The sequence below is a fragment of the Halichoerus grypus genome, chromosome 11, assembly GCF_964656455.1.
Source record: "Halichoerus grypus chromosome 11, mHalGry1.hap1.1, whole genome shotgun sequence".
Classification (NCBI taxonomy): Eukaryota; Metazoa; Chordata; class Mammalia; order Carnivora; family Phocidae; genus Halichoerus; species Halichoerus grypus.
This window is the reverse complement of record NC_135722.1, coordinates 90,304,427-90,321,181: the sequence shown is the minus strand read 5'-3', so window position 1 is coordinate 90,321,181 and position 16,755 is coordinate 90,304,427. Positions and strand designations below refer to the sequence as shown.

The window sequence follows — 16,755 nt, the reverse complement described above, 5'->3', positions numbered from 1 at the left end:
GGGAGCACCGAGGAGGCGCGCTTTCCAGGCGGGGCGGCCGGGCGGCCGGCCGCCGGAGGGCCTTGCAGGCTCAGGGCGCCGGCCGGGGAGGAGGGGCCGCGGGCCGGGCCGCCTCGCCGCTTCCGGGGGAGCCGGAGAGCCGGGCGGCCATCTGCCCGGGCCTGCGCGCCGCACTTCCCCTCGCCGGGGGCGGCCGGCACCGCGCGGGAGCCCGAGCCAGCCCCGCGGTCCGCACCGCGGACCTCTGTCAAATAAATAAATAAATTTTTTTTTTTTTTTTTCAGATTTTATTTGACCCACGCGCAGGTGAGCCCTCGGCGGGGGCGGGGGCGGGGTCCCCGCGGTGGGGGTGGGACTGTGGGACCCCTGCGTCCCGGCCGTGCCTCCCGGACTGGCCGCATCCCTGCGGCACGTCTGCCCGGGGGGACCGCCTTCCTCTCTCCTGCCCCCTTTACCTGGCTGCCTCCAGCGGCCTGAACGCGGAAACGGGGTGGACAGGCTCTCCCAAGAAAGCCGTCACTTTCTCCGCCGCGAAGGAGCTTGTGCAGGGAGCCCCCCCTCTTCAGTGTGGGTTGAAGACCCTGGCTCGGTCAGGTTGTTTCCATCTTTAACTGTAGTGTTTCTACTAGAGTCTGCTCACATTCTTCTTTGCTCTTCTGATGGGCTTTGCGAGTGTTCCAGCAAGAACATGGCTTTAGTTAGGGTTCATGACCTACCGAGGCATTTCTTTGACGAACGTCTATCTTGGGCAGGCCAACGCGTGCAGTGCTGGAGTGACCGCAGTGGACAGGGAACGGTCAGCCATGTCCTCCCCCTGAGGACGTAAATTAAGAAATCACAGCGCAACCCTGGTAAGTGCCACCAACAGAGGGACAGTCCGGAGTACCCCGGTAGCTGAGACACCTAAGCCAGAGGGCACCTAGGGCCAGGAGTGACAGACTGTCAGAGAAAGTCACATCTAGTTTTTTTTTTTTTTAACTTTTAAGAAACTATTGAAATACGACCTGCATACAGAGAATTGCAGTCCTAAGTGTACAGCTTACCCAGTTTTCAGAGAGTGAACATTTCCTGCAAAACCCGTATCCAGAATAAATAAAATACGGCTAGCACTCCAGAACCCTCTATGTCCACTTCCATTGACTGCTTTCATCTAAGGGGAACTATTATCCTGGCTTCTCACATCATAAAAAGCTTGCTTGGTTTTGAAGTTTTGATATGTGGACCCATGTGTACCTACTTTTTGTGTATAGTACTTTATACTCAGTATGTGAGATGCACCCAGGTTGCGTTTAGCGGTGATTCATTAATCTCAACTGATGTGTGATTTCGCACTGTATAGATAGAGCACAGTTTGTTTCTACTTTCTACTGGGCACTTGGGTGGATGGACATGGGTTGTTTCCAGTTTGGGTTTGTTTTTTTTTTTTAAATAGTGCCTCGAGGATTCTTGTGGTTGTCTTTTGGGGGACGTATGTAGCAGTCCTGTTGGGTATATCCCTAAGAGTGGAATTGCTAGGTGTGTTTATGTTCAGCTTTAGCATAGTTTAGTGCCACATGGTTTTCCAAAGTGGCTGTAGGAATTTACACTCCCACCAGCAGTGTGTGAATTCCTATTCCTCAACATCTTTACCTGTACTTGATATTGTCTTTTTCATTGTAGCATTCTCCTCAGGGCTCGAGCAGTGGTGTTGCACTGAGGTTTTTTTTTTTTTTTTAGATTTTATTTATTTATTTGACAGAGGAAGACACAGCGAGAGAGGGAACACAAGCAGGGGGAGCGGGGGTGCACTGAGGTTTTAATTTGCATTTCTCTTTTGACTAATGAGTCTGCATCTTTTCATGTCTGTTGGGCATTTGGATATCCTTTTTGCAAAGTGTTCAATTCTTCTGCCCATTTTTTTCAAGAGATTATTACTTTTTTTTTTAAGATTTTATTTATTTATTTGACAGAGAGAGAGACAGCGAGAGAGGGAACACAAGCAGGGGGAGTGGGAGAGGGAGAAGCAGGCTTCCCGCTGAGCAGGGAGCTCTGTGCGGAGCTCGATCCCAGGACTCTGGGATCATGACCTGAGCCGAAGGCAGACGCTTAACGACTGAGCCACCCAGGCGCCCCAGGTTATTACTTTCTTACTGGTTTGTAAGCGTTCTTAAATATTCTGGTTATGAAACATTTATTGGATATGTATTTTTAAAATATCGTCTCGGGAGATTGCCTTTTCACTCTCTTGAAGGTTGCTTTTGATGAACAACAGTTCTTCACTTTAATGTTGCCCAATTTATATCCCCCCTGCCATGGTTGTATTATTTATGACCAGTTGAAAAAATCTTTACTTACCCCAGGGGGTAGTGGGTGGGCAAAATGAGTGAAGGTGGTCAAAAGATACAAACTCCAGTCATAAGGTAAAGAAATCCTGGGGATGTAAATTGACAGCATGGTGACTAGACTACAAAACTGTATTGCATATTTGAAGGTTGCTAACAGAGTGGATTTATTCTCATCACAAGAAAAAAATGTGTAACTATGTGGTGATGGATGTTAGCTAGACTTATTGGGTGACCATTTCACAATGTATACATATATCGGATCATTGTGTCGTGCACCTGAAACTAATGCTTTATGTCAATTACATCTCAATTTTAAATAATCAGAAGATGAAGTCAGGAAGATAAACTCCTATATTTTCCTCTAAAAGCTTTATTGTTTTTCTCACTTATATCTGCCATCCGTTTGAAATTAAGTGTTTTGTATGGTGTGAGATTTGGGTCAAGATTTATTTTTTTCCACAAGGCTATCAAAATTGATCCAGCACCACTTTCCACTGCTTGGCAGTGTCAGCCTTGTGATCAGGAGACTGTACGGATGTGGGTCTGTTTCCTTTTTTTTTTTCTTAAGATTTTATTTATTTATTTGACAGAGAGAGACAGAGGGAGAGAGGGAACACAAGCAGGGGGAGTGGGAGAGGGAGAAGCAGGCTTCCTGCTGAGCAGGGAGCCCGATGTGGGGCTCGATCCCAGGACCCTGGGATCATGACCTGAGCCGAAGGCAGACACTTAACGACTGAGCCACCCAGGCGCCCCGAATGTGGGTCTGTTTCTAGACACCCTGTTCTTCCATCTGTCTGTGGACTCATGCACAGTAGCATGCTGCCTTAAATAATGCTTTATAATAAGTCTTTATTATTTTATTATTTATCTTTATTATTCTGGTGGTGGAAGCTCTCAGCATTGTTCTTCTTTAAGATCTTAGGTATTTTTTTTTTTATCTAGCTATGCCTCCCAAAGCTTCTTTAAAAAAAAAAAATACAGGGGCGCCTGGGTGGCTCAGTCGTTAAGCGTCTGCCTTCGGCTCAGGTCATGATCCCAGAGTCCTGGGATCGAGCCCTGCATCGGGATCCCTGCTCGGTGGGAAGCCTGCTTCTCCCTCTCCCACTGCCCCTGCTCGTGTTCCTTCTCTCGCTGTCTCTCTCTGTCAAATAAATAAATAAAGTCTTTAAAAAAAAAAAAAAGAAAGAAAAAAAACACAGTATTGTATCTATCCAGCTATTAACAATTCAATTGAGCACTTTAAGTGACGCTGTCCTGCAAGTCCTAACGCTCCTGCCCAACAAGTGTCTTAGCAATGTTTGAGAAGCAAAACTTAACCTTTGAAACCAGTGTTCTTAACGTCAAAATCAAGTGTCAAGATAATTTATTCATCAAAGAAGTGAAAAACTCTTTCAAACAATTTAAACCTTTAAACAGACCAGTCTTTAGCACTCAGATTCAATGCTTCCTCCGTTCACTAGCATGACAGATAATCAAAGATAGTGTAGTAGTTTCCTGCTGTTTCTCTAAGCAGTTACCAAAAACTTAGTGGCTTAATACAGCAGGCATTTATTAGCCTACAGCTGTGGCAGCCAGAAGTCTAAAGTGGACTGGCAGGGCTATGTTCCTTCTGGATGCTCCAGAGAAGAATCCATCTACTTGCCTTTTCCAGCTTTTAGAGGCTGCCTGCATTCCCCCACATCACACCAACCTCTGCTTCTGTTGTCCCTCCTCCTCTCAGCCTGACCCCCCTGCCTGCCTCTTAGAAGGACCCTTGTGATGACATAGAGCCCTCTCAGGTCATCCAGGATACTCTTCACATCTCAAGATCCTTAATCTCATCTGCAAAGTCCATTTCTGCCATGGAAGGTAGCACTGGTTCTGAGGATTAGGATGTGGACATCTTCATGGGACGTTAACTTGTCCACCACAGACAGTGATTCCAGCTTAACAGAAATGTAATATGAATTATATAAAATACATATTCTAATCATACGTCTTCATAGTTTCAGTACATTCCCTGTATAAAAGAGATTGGACAGGGGCACCTGGGTGGCTCAGTCGTTAAAGTGTCTGCCTTCGGCTCAGGTCATGGTCCTGGGATCCTGGGATCGAGCCCCGCATTGGGCTGCCTGCTCCGCAGGAGGCCTGCTTCTCCCTATCCCACTCCCCCTGCTTGTGTTCCTGCCCTTGCTATCTCTTTCTCTCTCTGTCAAATAAATAAATAAAATCTTAAAAAAAAAAAAAGAGATTGGACACCTGTTAGGTATTGGATAATACTTAATACACTTTGTATTTTGTACGGTGAAACCTTGTAATAGTTCCCTCACATAGTATATTCCTACATGTAATACTGCAAAAGCATTCTAAAAAACACTAAAGGTATCGTGCTGTTGCTTTTTTAAAAGAAGCTTTTACTAATTTTCTATCAAGTCTTTGTAATTATCTACAAAGTAGGTATTTAGGTATGTATCATTTTACTTTATGAATTTTTAAAAAGCACAAGGAAAAATGACTGTACCTAAAGCCACACAACAAATCCAAGACTAAACAGAGCTAGTAATTAGACCTTCCATTTGGAGATTTAGGTTCATTATCTTCTCATCTGTTTGACAACTATGTCCCCTCTATCTCAATATATGACTAGTACTAAATCTTGTAAAGTTTAAAGTATATTTAAGTGTGATGGTCTCATAGCTTCAGCTGCACAGGAACTGAAAGATAACAAGGAAGGTGCAGTGGAGTTTTAGATTCTAGAAGTAGACCGTGTATAGGGTTAATGGAACTTAATCTGTGATCTTGCTCAATTATCCTATGTCAAAGATGCAATATTTTCCTGTATTTAAACATTTCCGTAACAATAGTCCCAAGGGCTTATACCAACCCACTTACAGTGGCATATGCTGTTGGGCAACTGGATTTCTTCTTAACCAAGCAATGAAAACAGGCAATTACCAAAAATCAGCATGTATGACCAAAAGGGCAAGTCATGTCCTAAAACGAGAAACTGAAACTTTTAAATCCACATCTGTTAAGAAGATTAAAGTATTATGTTAGTTTCTAACCTTTAAACTACCATTAAGAATATCAAATGATTCTCCAATTTATATCAAGGCCAAATAATGAATTTTAAAATTAAGACAAAATTGACAAAATAGACAAAATATTTAAATAATTTATAAAACCCGGAGACATTATGTCTGCTACTGAGAGAAAGGGCATCTGGAATGGTTGAAATGAAGATGTCGAGGGACAGCGACCCCAGACCTGGAAAAGGATTTCAAAATCACTGCTTATCAGGCATTGCCTTAACTTCAGCCCACCACTCAGACTGTCTGAAATCCGAAGAATATGAGGTAGGAGAAGAAACACATATATATGACAATGTTCACCTTTTAATGTCTCCTTGGCTGGCTTAGCAGCGAACTGCTCTTCTCTTTCAAGATGTCTCTGGTTCCTGTGCCCACTCCTCTTCTTCTTTCTGCCCCCCTGGCTGCAGTGGTTTAAGGTCTTTTTTTTTTTTTTTTTTGAACTTTGATATAGTTTCATGAGTCATCAGTAACTCGTCTGATAGGCACTGGCTTGGCATAAAGGTGTGTAGCATTCAGCAGTGAACAAAGCATCATCCTCAACCTTGAATAACATCCTTTCAACTTGGAAATTTATTACTGTGTGTTTCACAAAACAAGTAGTTTTTCTGTGAGTTCCCAGGGGTCTGTTTTGACCTCTGCAGACAGGTCAGAGTGAGAAAGCAAGCAGCTCTGCCCACCGCTCCAGCTTGAGAGCCAAGTTCTCTGCCAGCCCTTCACATGCGAATGCTGCAGCCCCACCTCGGATCAGGGGGTGGGGGGGCTCTGCTCCACATACTGTCTTCCCAGAAACCTAGGCTGAAAGAGCCTCCACCATCAGGGGTATCCTGGTCATTGTGGTGGAAGGGAAACACAACAAACTGCCCATTGAAGACATTCTTGGTCCTCTGCATTTCCATATAAATTTAGAAGCAGTCTGACAATCCCTGCCCCCCCCGCCCCAAATTCCAGAATTTGGATAACACTTACCTTTAGATTAGTTTGGGGAAAATTACAATGCTGAGTATTCTAAATCATGAACATAATATATCCCTCCAATATCTAGATTATTTTATTATTATTTTTTAAGATTTTATTTATTTGACAGAGAGAGAACACAAGCAGGGGGAGAGCAGAGAGAGAGGGAAAAGCAGGCTCCCCGCTGAGCAGGGAGCCTGACACGGGACTTGATTCCAGGACCCTGGGGTCATGACTGGAGCTGAAGGCAGACGCTTAACTGACTGAGCCACCCAGGTGCCCTGATCTAGATTATTTTAAATACGTACTAACCCACACTATTTTCTGAACATTATATGCCGAATCATTACCACTTTACATAAATTATGTCATGTGGTCTTCACAATAAAGCTGAGGAGGTTCTAGTTTTATTTCCATTTCAAAGATGGAGAAGCTGAAGCTTAGCAAGATTAAGTAGCTTGCCAAAGGCCGCGATTAATAAGAGGTGAGAATCCAGGCACTCTGCTTGTAGAGTCTGTAGACTCTACCACTATGTGACTCTATCTCCCTGAGTTGACAGCTGAGGGAGAGGGGAAAGGAAGAAGGGGGGGAGGGGTGTTTCTGTGGGAAGACGGATAGGTGGATGGAGGGAGTTACTCAGAAGGCAGACCGGAGGAAGTCTTCCAAGGTTTCTTGCATGTGCTCTCTCACTACTGCTCAGCATCTACCTGGATACATAATTATTTGTCCAAATAGCAACTGTGGTCCGATTTCAGCATTGACACAGGAAGTCCTTGTTTGTCTGTGAAACTGTTCTTCCTTCTATTTTGAATGTTAGCCTTGCTGGATAGAGTATTCTTGGCTGCAGATTTTTCCCACTTAGCTCTCTGAATAGATCATGCCTTCTGGCTTGGAGAGTTTGTGCTGAAAAATCGGCTGCTAGCCTTACGGGTTTACCCTTATAAGTAACCATCTTCTTTTGTCTTGCTGCTTTTAAGATTTTTTCCTTACTACTATATTTTGCCAGTTTAATTATAATAGGTCTTGGTGTGGATCTGCTTTTGTTGATTTTGTTGGGGGTTCTCTGTGCCTCTTGGATCTGGATATCTGTTTCCTTACCCAGATTAGGGAAGTTTTCAGCTATTATTTCTTCAAATAAATTTTCTGCCCCCTTTTCTCTCTCTTCTCCCTCTGGGATCCCTATAATATGAATGTTATTATGTTTGATGGAGTCACTGAGTTCCCTAAGTCTATTCTCGTTTTGCGTAATCCTTTCTTCTCTCTTTTGTTCAGCTTGCTTACCTTCTAGGTCACTAATTTGTTCCTTTGCTTCTTCCACTCTGTTGTCATTGCATCACACCTGTTTACCGTCTCATCTATTGCCGTTTTTATCTCTCAACAACCATTTCTTAACTCTGTGGTAAGGGTCTCCCTGAAGTTAAATGTCTCCTCAAGTCTAATGATCAGCCTTATGAGTATTACTCTAAATTCTCTATTAGACAGGCTAGTTATACCTGTTTTTCTTGGATTTCTGGCCGTGGCCTTATTTTGTTCTTTCATTTGGTGTAAATTCCTCCATGTGCGCATTTTGTCTAAATCTCTGCCTTCTTCTCTGTGTTAGAAAAGCCAGTTGCGTCTTCTGCTCCAGAAGGCAACGGCCTTATGAAGAAGAGCTCATGCAGTGCCCCGGGCCTGGCACTTCAGTTAGTGTCTCTGGCATGTGCTGCATGTGCTCTGCTGCTGTGTTCTGGCTGCCCTGTCCTTCTGCCAGTTGTCTGCAGAGGCTCTCCTTGCCGGCAGTGAGCAGTGTTTGGTCCCTGGCCTGAATGTGGCGAGTTTTAACTAGGTGTGCTCTGGTTTGCTTGTTAAATGTGACCTGATGAGTCCTTCCACTGGAGCCGAAGCCCTGCAGAACACTTCGGTCAGGAGACGTGGTGTGGGCAGGGGTTTGGGTTGGGTCTTCTGGCGGAGGGGGCCACTGCTCTGCGAATGAGACAGACTGGGCCGGGACCGAGACCAGAGCTTGATGGAGAGGGGCAGTCCCACCAGAGTGCCGGGGCCAGGGCGTGGTGTAAGCTGGTTAGGCAGCCAGTGTCCCCCAGAGCTGCCTCTTGCTGGTGGCTCTGTTTCTGGGAAATGGTGCTGGCCAACTCCTTTGTTCCTGGAAAGGTGTCTCTGCCTCTCCGGAGAGTGAATAATCTGCCCCCAGTTGCTTGCCCGCCTTCTCTCCAGGAGCAGGGCAGTACCCTCAGGGCTCTATCCCAGCCAAGTCCTCCAATCTTTTAAAACTCCAGGCTTTAAGCCCCGCTAGTTGCAAAATCTCACAAATTTCAGCCCCTCTCGCCTTCCAAGCCACTGGCTTTGGGTAAACCGTTCTCCTGTGCATATCTCCTGTGCGCTCCTCTCTCTCAGCCCTTCGCCACCGCCCCCCGCCCCCCGCCCCGCTCCGCAGCAGCCAGGAGCCGTTTCTCCCCCATGCCAGGTCTCCGCACTTCCTACCTTCTTCGGTGTGGCTTCTTCTCTCCCTTTAGTTGTGGAGTTTGTTCTGCCAGTATTCCGGTCGGTTTCTGCGGGTATTTAGGGTGATTTGAGAGTTTTTTTTTTTGTTTTTTTTTATGTTACGTTAATCACCATACATTACATCATTAGTTTTTGATGTAGTGTTCCACGATTCATTGTTTGCGTACAACACCCAGTGCTCCATGCAGAACGTGCCCTCCTTAATACCCATCACCAGGCTAACACATCCCCCCAGCCCCCTCCCCTCTAGAACCCTCAGTTTGTTTCTCAGAGTCCATCGTCTCTCAGGGTTCATCTCCCCCTCCGATTCCCCCCCTTCATTCTTCCCCTCCTGCTATCTTCTTCTTTTTTTTTAACATATAATGTATTATTTGTTTCAGAGGTACAGGTCCGTGACTCAACAGTCTTACACAATTCACAGCACTCACCATAGCACATACCCTCCCCAGTGTCTATCACCCAGTCACCCCATCCCTCCCACCCCACACCACTCCAGCAACCCTCAGTTTGTTTCCTGAGATTAAGAATTCTTCATATCAGTGAGGTCATATGATACATGTCTTTCTCTGATTGACTTATTTCACTCAGCATCATACCCTCCAGTTCCATCCACGTCGTTGCAAATGGCAAGATCTTATTCCTTTTGATGGCTGCATAATATTCCATTATATATATATACCACATCCTCTTTATCCATTCATCTGTTGATGGACATCTGGGCTCTTTCCACAGTTTGGCTATTGTGGACATTGCTATAAACATTGGGGTGCACATACCCCTTCGGATCCCTACATTTGTATCTTTGGGGTAAATACCCAGTAGTGCAATTGCTGGATCGTATGGTAGCGATTTTCTCTAGCTGAGTTCGGGGCACTTGGTGAGCCCACGGCCCTCCTACTCCGCCGCCATGGTTCCCCCCCTCCTCCCACACTGGAAGTCCTTATCCAGAGCTTCCGGCCAGCTGCCCTGCCCCAGAACCCCAGGGTGTGCTCCTGGCCGGGTGCAGTGGGGGACAGTCACTCAACTGCTCACGCTGGGCTCCCACTCTGTCTCGCCACTCTCCACAGATCTGGGTTTTTCTGGAAGCCTGATCCAATCCAGTGGTAGATGTGGGATAGGGATCAAAGACCAGTAGAGGGACTGAGCCTCTCTCAGGCATTAGGAGAGAACATCTAGAGCCCACACACTGGGACTGAGAGTAAGGTAAGTACAATTTTTGTGATCCTTTCTCTCTGTCTCTTATAGGATGGCTGTTCCATAAGGTCACGACTGAGTCCCCTCCCTTCTCTCACTTTACCAATGCCTGGTCTCATGGGGTTAGTTTTGAGCCCCATACTATGGCATCATCATCCTCCTTCTCAGCTCCTCGCTCCCGGTCCAAGAAGCCTCTGGGCAAGATGGCTGGTGAGTGGAAGCCGACTCCTAATTCCACTCTTGTTCACAGCTGTGAGTGTACTCCTCTGCGTTCTTGTTGGCGAGGTGGGAGGGCTGCCTGGCCCACACGCAGCAGGAGATGCAGGGAGGCTGACGATGGTGGGCTCCTGGGCTCCGGCCTTGACCTCAGAGCCCAGATGCTTTGCAGTGAGTGAGGAGAGAGGCACGCATCATAGAACCTTCAGTCCTTTGGGCTCACAGCTTTTCCATGCATGCTCAGCTAATTTTCCTAACCTGGAAACCGTGGTGCAGAGCACTTAGCATTGTGTTTCTTGTCATGGAAGTCTTTCCGAACCATTTAGAGGAAGGAGCCAAGCAGAGTAAGAAAACAAATTAATCTCCAGAACACTAAACTTTCTGTCCTTATCAAAAGCTGGGGAAGCTGAGCTGGTCTCATTATGGAATACTTAACAGTATACCAGACACGGCATTATCTCAGTTAATCTTCAGCAACAATTAAAATGAACCTGTGTTACAGATGAGGAAATGGTAGACATAGACTGACTTGCTTAAGGTCATACAGCAAGCAAGCTGCAGGTCTACAATCAGATCTATGCCTGGCTGCAAAGTCTAAGTTGCGAATCACTAGGCTCCGCTCTTCAGGTGCTCTGAGCAGTAACCCTCTTCCATGCTTTTGTTTTACCATTTAGCAACAATCTGGGATTTCCTGGGGCCAGACAGATGCCAATCCCTCCCCTCTTTCCCTCCCATAATGGGTAGCCCACCTTAATCTAAATCCACTTCCCCTCACTGCAGAAAGTGGGTTTGGGAATTGATTAATCCTGACCAGCTTAACATAGCTCTACTTACAGACTAGCGGATGGTTGGCTAGTCACTACGAGTGGGAAGTTTAGGGTAGAGTGAGCTGACAGTACCAGAAATCAAAGGGCCTGGAATAGGGCAAAGACATCTTTCCTAATCAGGCTGGTGAAAGTCAGTTCTTTCCTTTCTTTGTTCTGTTGTTGTTTATTTAATCATTGAAGTATAATTGACATACATTATATTAGTTTCAGCAGTACAATATGATTCAACATTTGTATATTTTGTGAAATGATCACCCCAAGACCTAGTTAACATCCATTACCATACATAATTACAGAACTTATTTTCTTGTGATGAGAACTTTGAAGGCTTCCGCTCTTGGCAACTTTCAAATAGGGAGCACAGGATTATTAACTATAGCCAGTATGCTGTATGGTACGTGCTCACGACTCATAAAACAGCCAGAGTTTTTATGACTTCCCCAAACCTTTAAAGATGATGGGACCTTCAAGGCAAGTCCTGAAGGATGTACCAAAGAGCAGAGCGGTAGGTCTCTGACAGTCGGGTGGCATGGTCTGCCCATGGGGGGCGATGGGCGGACCTGCCAGGTGTGGGGTCCTCTGTGCAGGGCCATGAGGACGCGCAGTCTGGTGAGACTACCCGGCCTGAGCAGCGTTTCTCTGCCCCACAGACTGGTTCAGGCAGGCCCTGTCGAAGCCCAGGAAGCTGCCGGACTCTGCAGAGAGCACCTCCAGGGACGTTTCACAGCCGAGCTCCCGGGACGACCCCCCACCCCTGGGCCTCAGCTCAGCCTTGTCTCGCACCCCCTCGCCCACACATGTGGGTGCCAGCAGCAGCAGCAGCAGCAGCAGCGGCCGCTGGAGCAAGGACTACGACGTCTGCGTGTGCCACAGTGAGGAGGACCTGGAGGCCGCCCAGGAGCTGGTCTCCTACCTGGAGGGCAGCACCGCCAGCCTGCGCTGCTTCCTGCAGCTTCGGGATGCGACCCCAGGCGGCGCCATCGTGTCTGAGTTGTGCCAGGCCCTGAGTAGCAGTCACTGCCGGGTGCTGCTCATCACCCCAGGCTTCCTGCAGGACCCGTGGTGCAGGTACCAGATGCTGCAGGCCCTGAGCGAGGCCCCTGGGGCGGAGGGCCGCACCATCCCGCTGATGTCGGGCCTCACCAGAGCCGCCTACCCTGCTGAGCTCCGGTTCATGTACTTCGTGGATGGCCGGGGCCCCGATAGAGGCTTTCGCCAAGTCAAGGAAGCAGTCATGCGCTGTGAGCTATGGGGAGGGCATGGGGGAGGCGGGGGGGCGGCCAGGGAGAAAGGGAGCTCGGCCGCAGCGCCACAGCGTCTGGTCTGCTTTGGTTTTTAGGAGACAGCCGTTGTAGCCCCGTAGCTCAGAATGCAGGCTCTGGAAAAGACTGTTACTTGTGGAAGTTATCTGACCCCTCTGTACTTGGGTTTCCCCATTGGTCAAATGAGAATGATACTATGTACCTAAATAAGTATATACACTAAACAAGTGTTCAGACCACGGCCCTGCCCAGGTAAAGTACTCCTAACAGGCAGAGCCTACCACATATCAAGTTCTCAATAAATATCAGCCATTATTATCATTATAAGTATTAGGTTTCTCTCACTGAAGTCAGGTTGGAGATGTCCACCCAGAGCCAGGAAAACGCCTGGAGGGACATTAGCTTATGAAGGCAAAATAGTGCAAAATAATAAGAAAGAATTATGTATCTGGGGGGGGAGGATATTATATTACAGTGGGTTTGGAAGTGAAATAGATAAAAAGGTAGAAGAGGCGGGACCTATTGGAGGAAACAGAGATGCTAGGATTTGGGAAGGGTGACAAGCCCTGTGATTCTATTCGCTCTCTTGCAGATCTGCAGACCATCAGCTGACACTTCTTACTTCACCATGGGACCCAGAAAGTTGGAGCGAAGCTGAAAATCCAGTTAGAGAGCCCAGGGCCTCACAGGGCCTCAGAGGGCCTCAAAGGGCCTTGGATTCCAGCCGCTGTGACGAGGTGTAAGGAACCAGTTTGTAGCACTTTGTATGTAATCCTGGGGTCAGATTGCCCATCGGGCACTCATTACTGTAGGCTCCCCAGAAAGGCCATGGGGAAGCTGGGGACTCCCCCAGGAAGGTCATGGGGAAGCTGGGGACTCCCCCAGGAAGGCGTGTGGAAACTGGGGACTCCCCAGGAAGGCCATAGGGAAGAAGTCGTAGGCGTCAGGAGGTGCTGATACCAAGATCACCCGTGTTTTGCCTCCTGCCTCACTGGACACACACAGCCTGGCACATACCTACATCTTCTTCCCCTGGAACCGGGCACTGGTATAGAGAAGCACCCCCCCCACCCCCCCCCAGAAGAGGTGACTCACCTGGGTCATGAGCTAGAAGCCTGCACTGCACACTTCAGCGGGGCTGGTTTCCCCAGTGGCCTGGCATCAGGAGAAAGCAACAGGTACCAAGTCCTTCACACACTACTGCCCTTCTCTTTCCCAGGGACGCTGTCCACTCCAGAAGATGCATTCAGCACTGTACTCTATTTACTTTTATTTCGTGTGTGACATGAAGACGCAAACCTAGAAACCTTTCTGAATAGTCAGGAGGGGGCAGGGAGCAAGTGGGCTGAAGAGAAGGAAAAGCTCAGCCCCTATTGCTGGCTCAGAAGCCCACCCACCGATGCTTTCCCTCACGGGGGCCTCATCAAAGGTCTGACTAGAACTCATGCTTTTACAAGCTTCTTTACCTCTGTACTGAGAGAGGTCAGCAGTTTTCTTCTGGCAGATGATTGTGTACCTCGTAGGACAAAGTTTCATTCATCTGTTCTCAGTAAGTCTGTTGTTGAACCGAAATGAACTTACTCCCCTGATGGGTATTTTGTGCCTCTTCTCTCACTTTCCCCTCCTATGTCCCCTCCTTTCACTGGAAAAGATGTATATATTTGAGATAAATTAACACATTAACATTAGTTTTAGGTGTAAAATATGACTTGACATATATATTATGAAAAAAATTTTATTTTAATTATGAATTATTTTATTACATACAAAAAGACTATACTGTCCACTCATGTACTTTCCACCCAGCTTAAGAAGCAAAACCTTACAATCCCTATGGTGCCCCCTTTGTGCCCTTAATCACCTTCTCCCATTAGAAGAATTTTGAATTCTGAATTTTGGGTTTCTTTGGCTTTTCACTTACACATCCCTGACCACATGTTTACCTTTACATGGTTTTGTACTGCATGTAAATGGTATTATAATGTTTGTATTCTACAAATTCTTTTTGTTGACCACATGTGAGATTTATCCATGTGGATGCATGTAATGCCAGGAAATTCACTTTCATTTCAATATGTAAATGTACCAAAAATGGACATTTGGTTGTTTCCCATTTGTTGCTATCAAAAGCAATGAGCTTTTGCACATTTTTGTACATGCTTCCATGAGATTTTCTAGGATTTAACCGAAATGGGGAACAGCTGGGTAGTAAATACACACCTTCAGTTTGGGTAGAAAATACCAAATTTTCTTCCAAACTGGTTATGTCAATTTATGTTCCTACCATTTGTGTATAAGAGTTCCCACTTTTTCATGTTCTTACTAAACACGTAGAATCATCAGAGTGTAAAACGTTTGCTGATCTGGTGGGTGAAAACTGGTATCCTATTGCCATAATATTCTTTTTCTCTTTTTTATGAGAAATTCCATGTATATTATATAACAAAGGGGAAGAGAAAAATCTGATGAATCCCTGTATACCCATCACCCAGCTTCAACAGTTACCAACTCAGAGCTAAGCTCCTATCAATTAATTCCAATTCCCTCCCCACCAGATCCCTTTGAGGCAAATCCCAGGCATTATTTTATTCCTCTGTATTAAAACTATGTATGTTTTTAGGAGTTTTTAAAAAAATGTATCTTTTAAAGAACAGAAAGCTTTATTATTTTTAAATATAAAAATGTTTACCTATTACTGCAATCTGTGTTTTTGCGTCTTATTTAGGAAATCCTTCCCTGTTTCCTGTAATTTCTTCTGGAGCTCTTTCCCATTTAGATCTTTAATCCCCCGGGGATGTTTTGCTTGGATTTGATTTTTGTTGTTGTTGCTTTCGGTTTGTTAGTCAAAGGTCCAATTTCTTTTCCCATTTGAATAGCCATTTTTTACTGACTACTAGTCAGTCCATCCTTTCTTCCTACCGATTGTGAGGTCACTGCTGCCATTATATTGTCATGTGTGGATGTGTTTGTGTATCCCTGCATCAGTGACACACTGGCTCATTTACTATGGTTTTTAAGAAATCTTGATGCCTATAAGTATTTTTATCGGGCTTATATTGAGATGAGAGATTAACTTGGGAAGAATTGATCTTTTTTATATTGAATCCTTCTCTCAGAAAAATGGTATGTCTCCATTATTGGTATCTTGAAATGTATTTCAATAGTTTTATAATCAGTCAGTCACTTTTATTAATTTATTCCTTAGTGCTTCATATTTTCTCTTGCCACTGTAAAAGGTATTTTTATATCTCTTATCTATTACTGGTAGAAAGGATCACAGTTCTTTTGCATATTGGATCTAATATAAAGCAACCTGCTGAATTACTTAAAAGACCACAGACTTTGTTCAGTTTCTATAATCATATAATTTGCAAAACAAAACACAAAACTTTAGTTCCTTGTCTTTTTGTGCTGCCTAGGACTGCCAGTATGTTGAAAGTGACAATAGCAACTATCTTTGTCTCATTTATGCTTTTAAAGGGAATGCTTCTAACATTTCTCCGTTAAATGTGATATTTGTTAGAGATTTTTGGTCTGGTGCAAATTTTTTTTTTAACAAGTTGTAAGTTTCCTCTTTCTAGTTAAGAGTTTTACATTATCTTGAATGTGTTTTAAATTTAATCTAAAATGCCCCCATCTACTAAGGTGAGGTGTTTTTTTATCCTTTTAAATTGGTCAATACAATGAATAACATTAGACTTTCCAATGTTAAGCCAGCCTTAACAATCTTGGGGTAAACTCAATTTGTCCATGATGAATAACTACCTCTGTTATAAATCACAGGATTCAGACTGCTAACATTTTCTTTAGGGTTTTACATCTGTTTGTATGTAGAATTGGCCCATAATTGTCTTTTCTCCAGTTGTGTTACCAAGGTTAAACCAGCCTTCTAAAATAGTTGGGGAGTGGATGAAATGGGTGAAGGAAATTAAGAGGTACAATTTGCCAGTTATAAAATAATTGAAGACATAGGGATGTAATGTATGGCATAGGAAATACAGTAATATTGTAACAACTTTGTATGGTGACAGGTGGTAACAAGACATATAGTAGTGACCATTTTTGTAATGTATACATATATTTTTAAAGATTTTATTTATTTGCCAGAGAGTGAGCGAGCATAAGCAGGGTGAGCAGCAGGCAGAAGGAGAAGAATCTGGCATCATGACTTGAGCTGAAGGCAGATGCTTAACTGACTAAGCCACCCAGATGTCCCATTTTGTAATGTACATAAATATCGAATCACTGTTATACACCTGAAACTAAAACAATATTGTATGTTAATCATTCTTCATTTGAAAAATAGCTGGGGAGTGGTCCCTTTTTTCTATTCATTAAAGAGTTTAAAAGCTTGGAACTCAATTGTTCCTTGTATGTTTGGTAGACTCATCTGTTAATCCATTTGGGC

The 16,755-nt window shown here is 45.1% G+C and overlaps 1 protein-coding gene across 3 annotated transcripts; it reads left to right on the top strand.

Annotated features, from left to right (window-relative positions):
• Positions 1 to 752: 752 nt before the first annotated feature.
• TIRAP (TIR domain containing adaptor protein) lies at positions 753 to 16,709 on the top strand. Of its 3 annotated transcripts, none has more exons than XR_004919525.2 (5): positions 753 to 851; positions 10,094 to 10,252; positions 11,736 to 12,326; positions 12,940 to 13,086; positions 13,567 to 16,709. XR_004919525.2 is itself a non-coding variant. In XM_078058783.1 (4 exons), exons 2-4 carry the CDS (start codon positions 10,186 to 10,188, stop codon positions 12,957 to 12,959), a joined length of 678 nt encoding a protein of 225 aa, XP_077914909.1. In that variant the 5' UTR covers positions 753 to 851; positions 10,094 to 10,185; the 3' UTR covers positions 12,960 to 16,709. The 3 variants fall into 3 exon arrangements, 1 of the variants encoding a protein (XP_077914909.1); XR_013442546.1 differs by having other exon boundaries at positions 12,940 to 13,204; positions 13,237 to 16,709; XM_078058783.1 differs by having other exon boundaries at positions 12,940 to 16,709.
• The last annotated feature ends 46 nt before the right edge of the window (positions 16,710 to 16,755 follow it).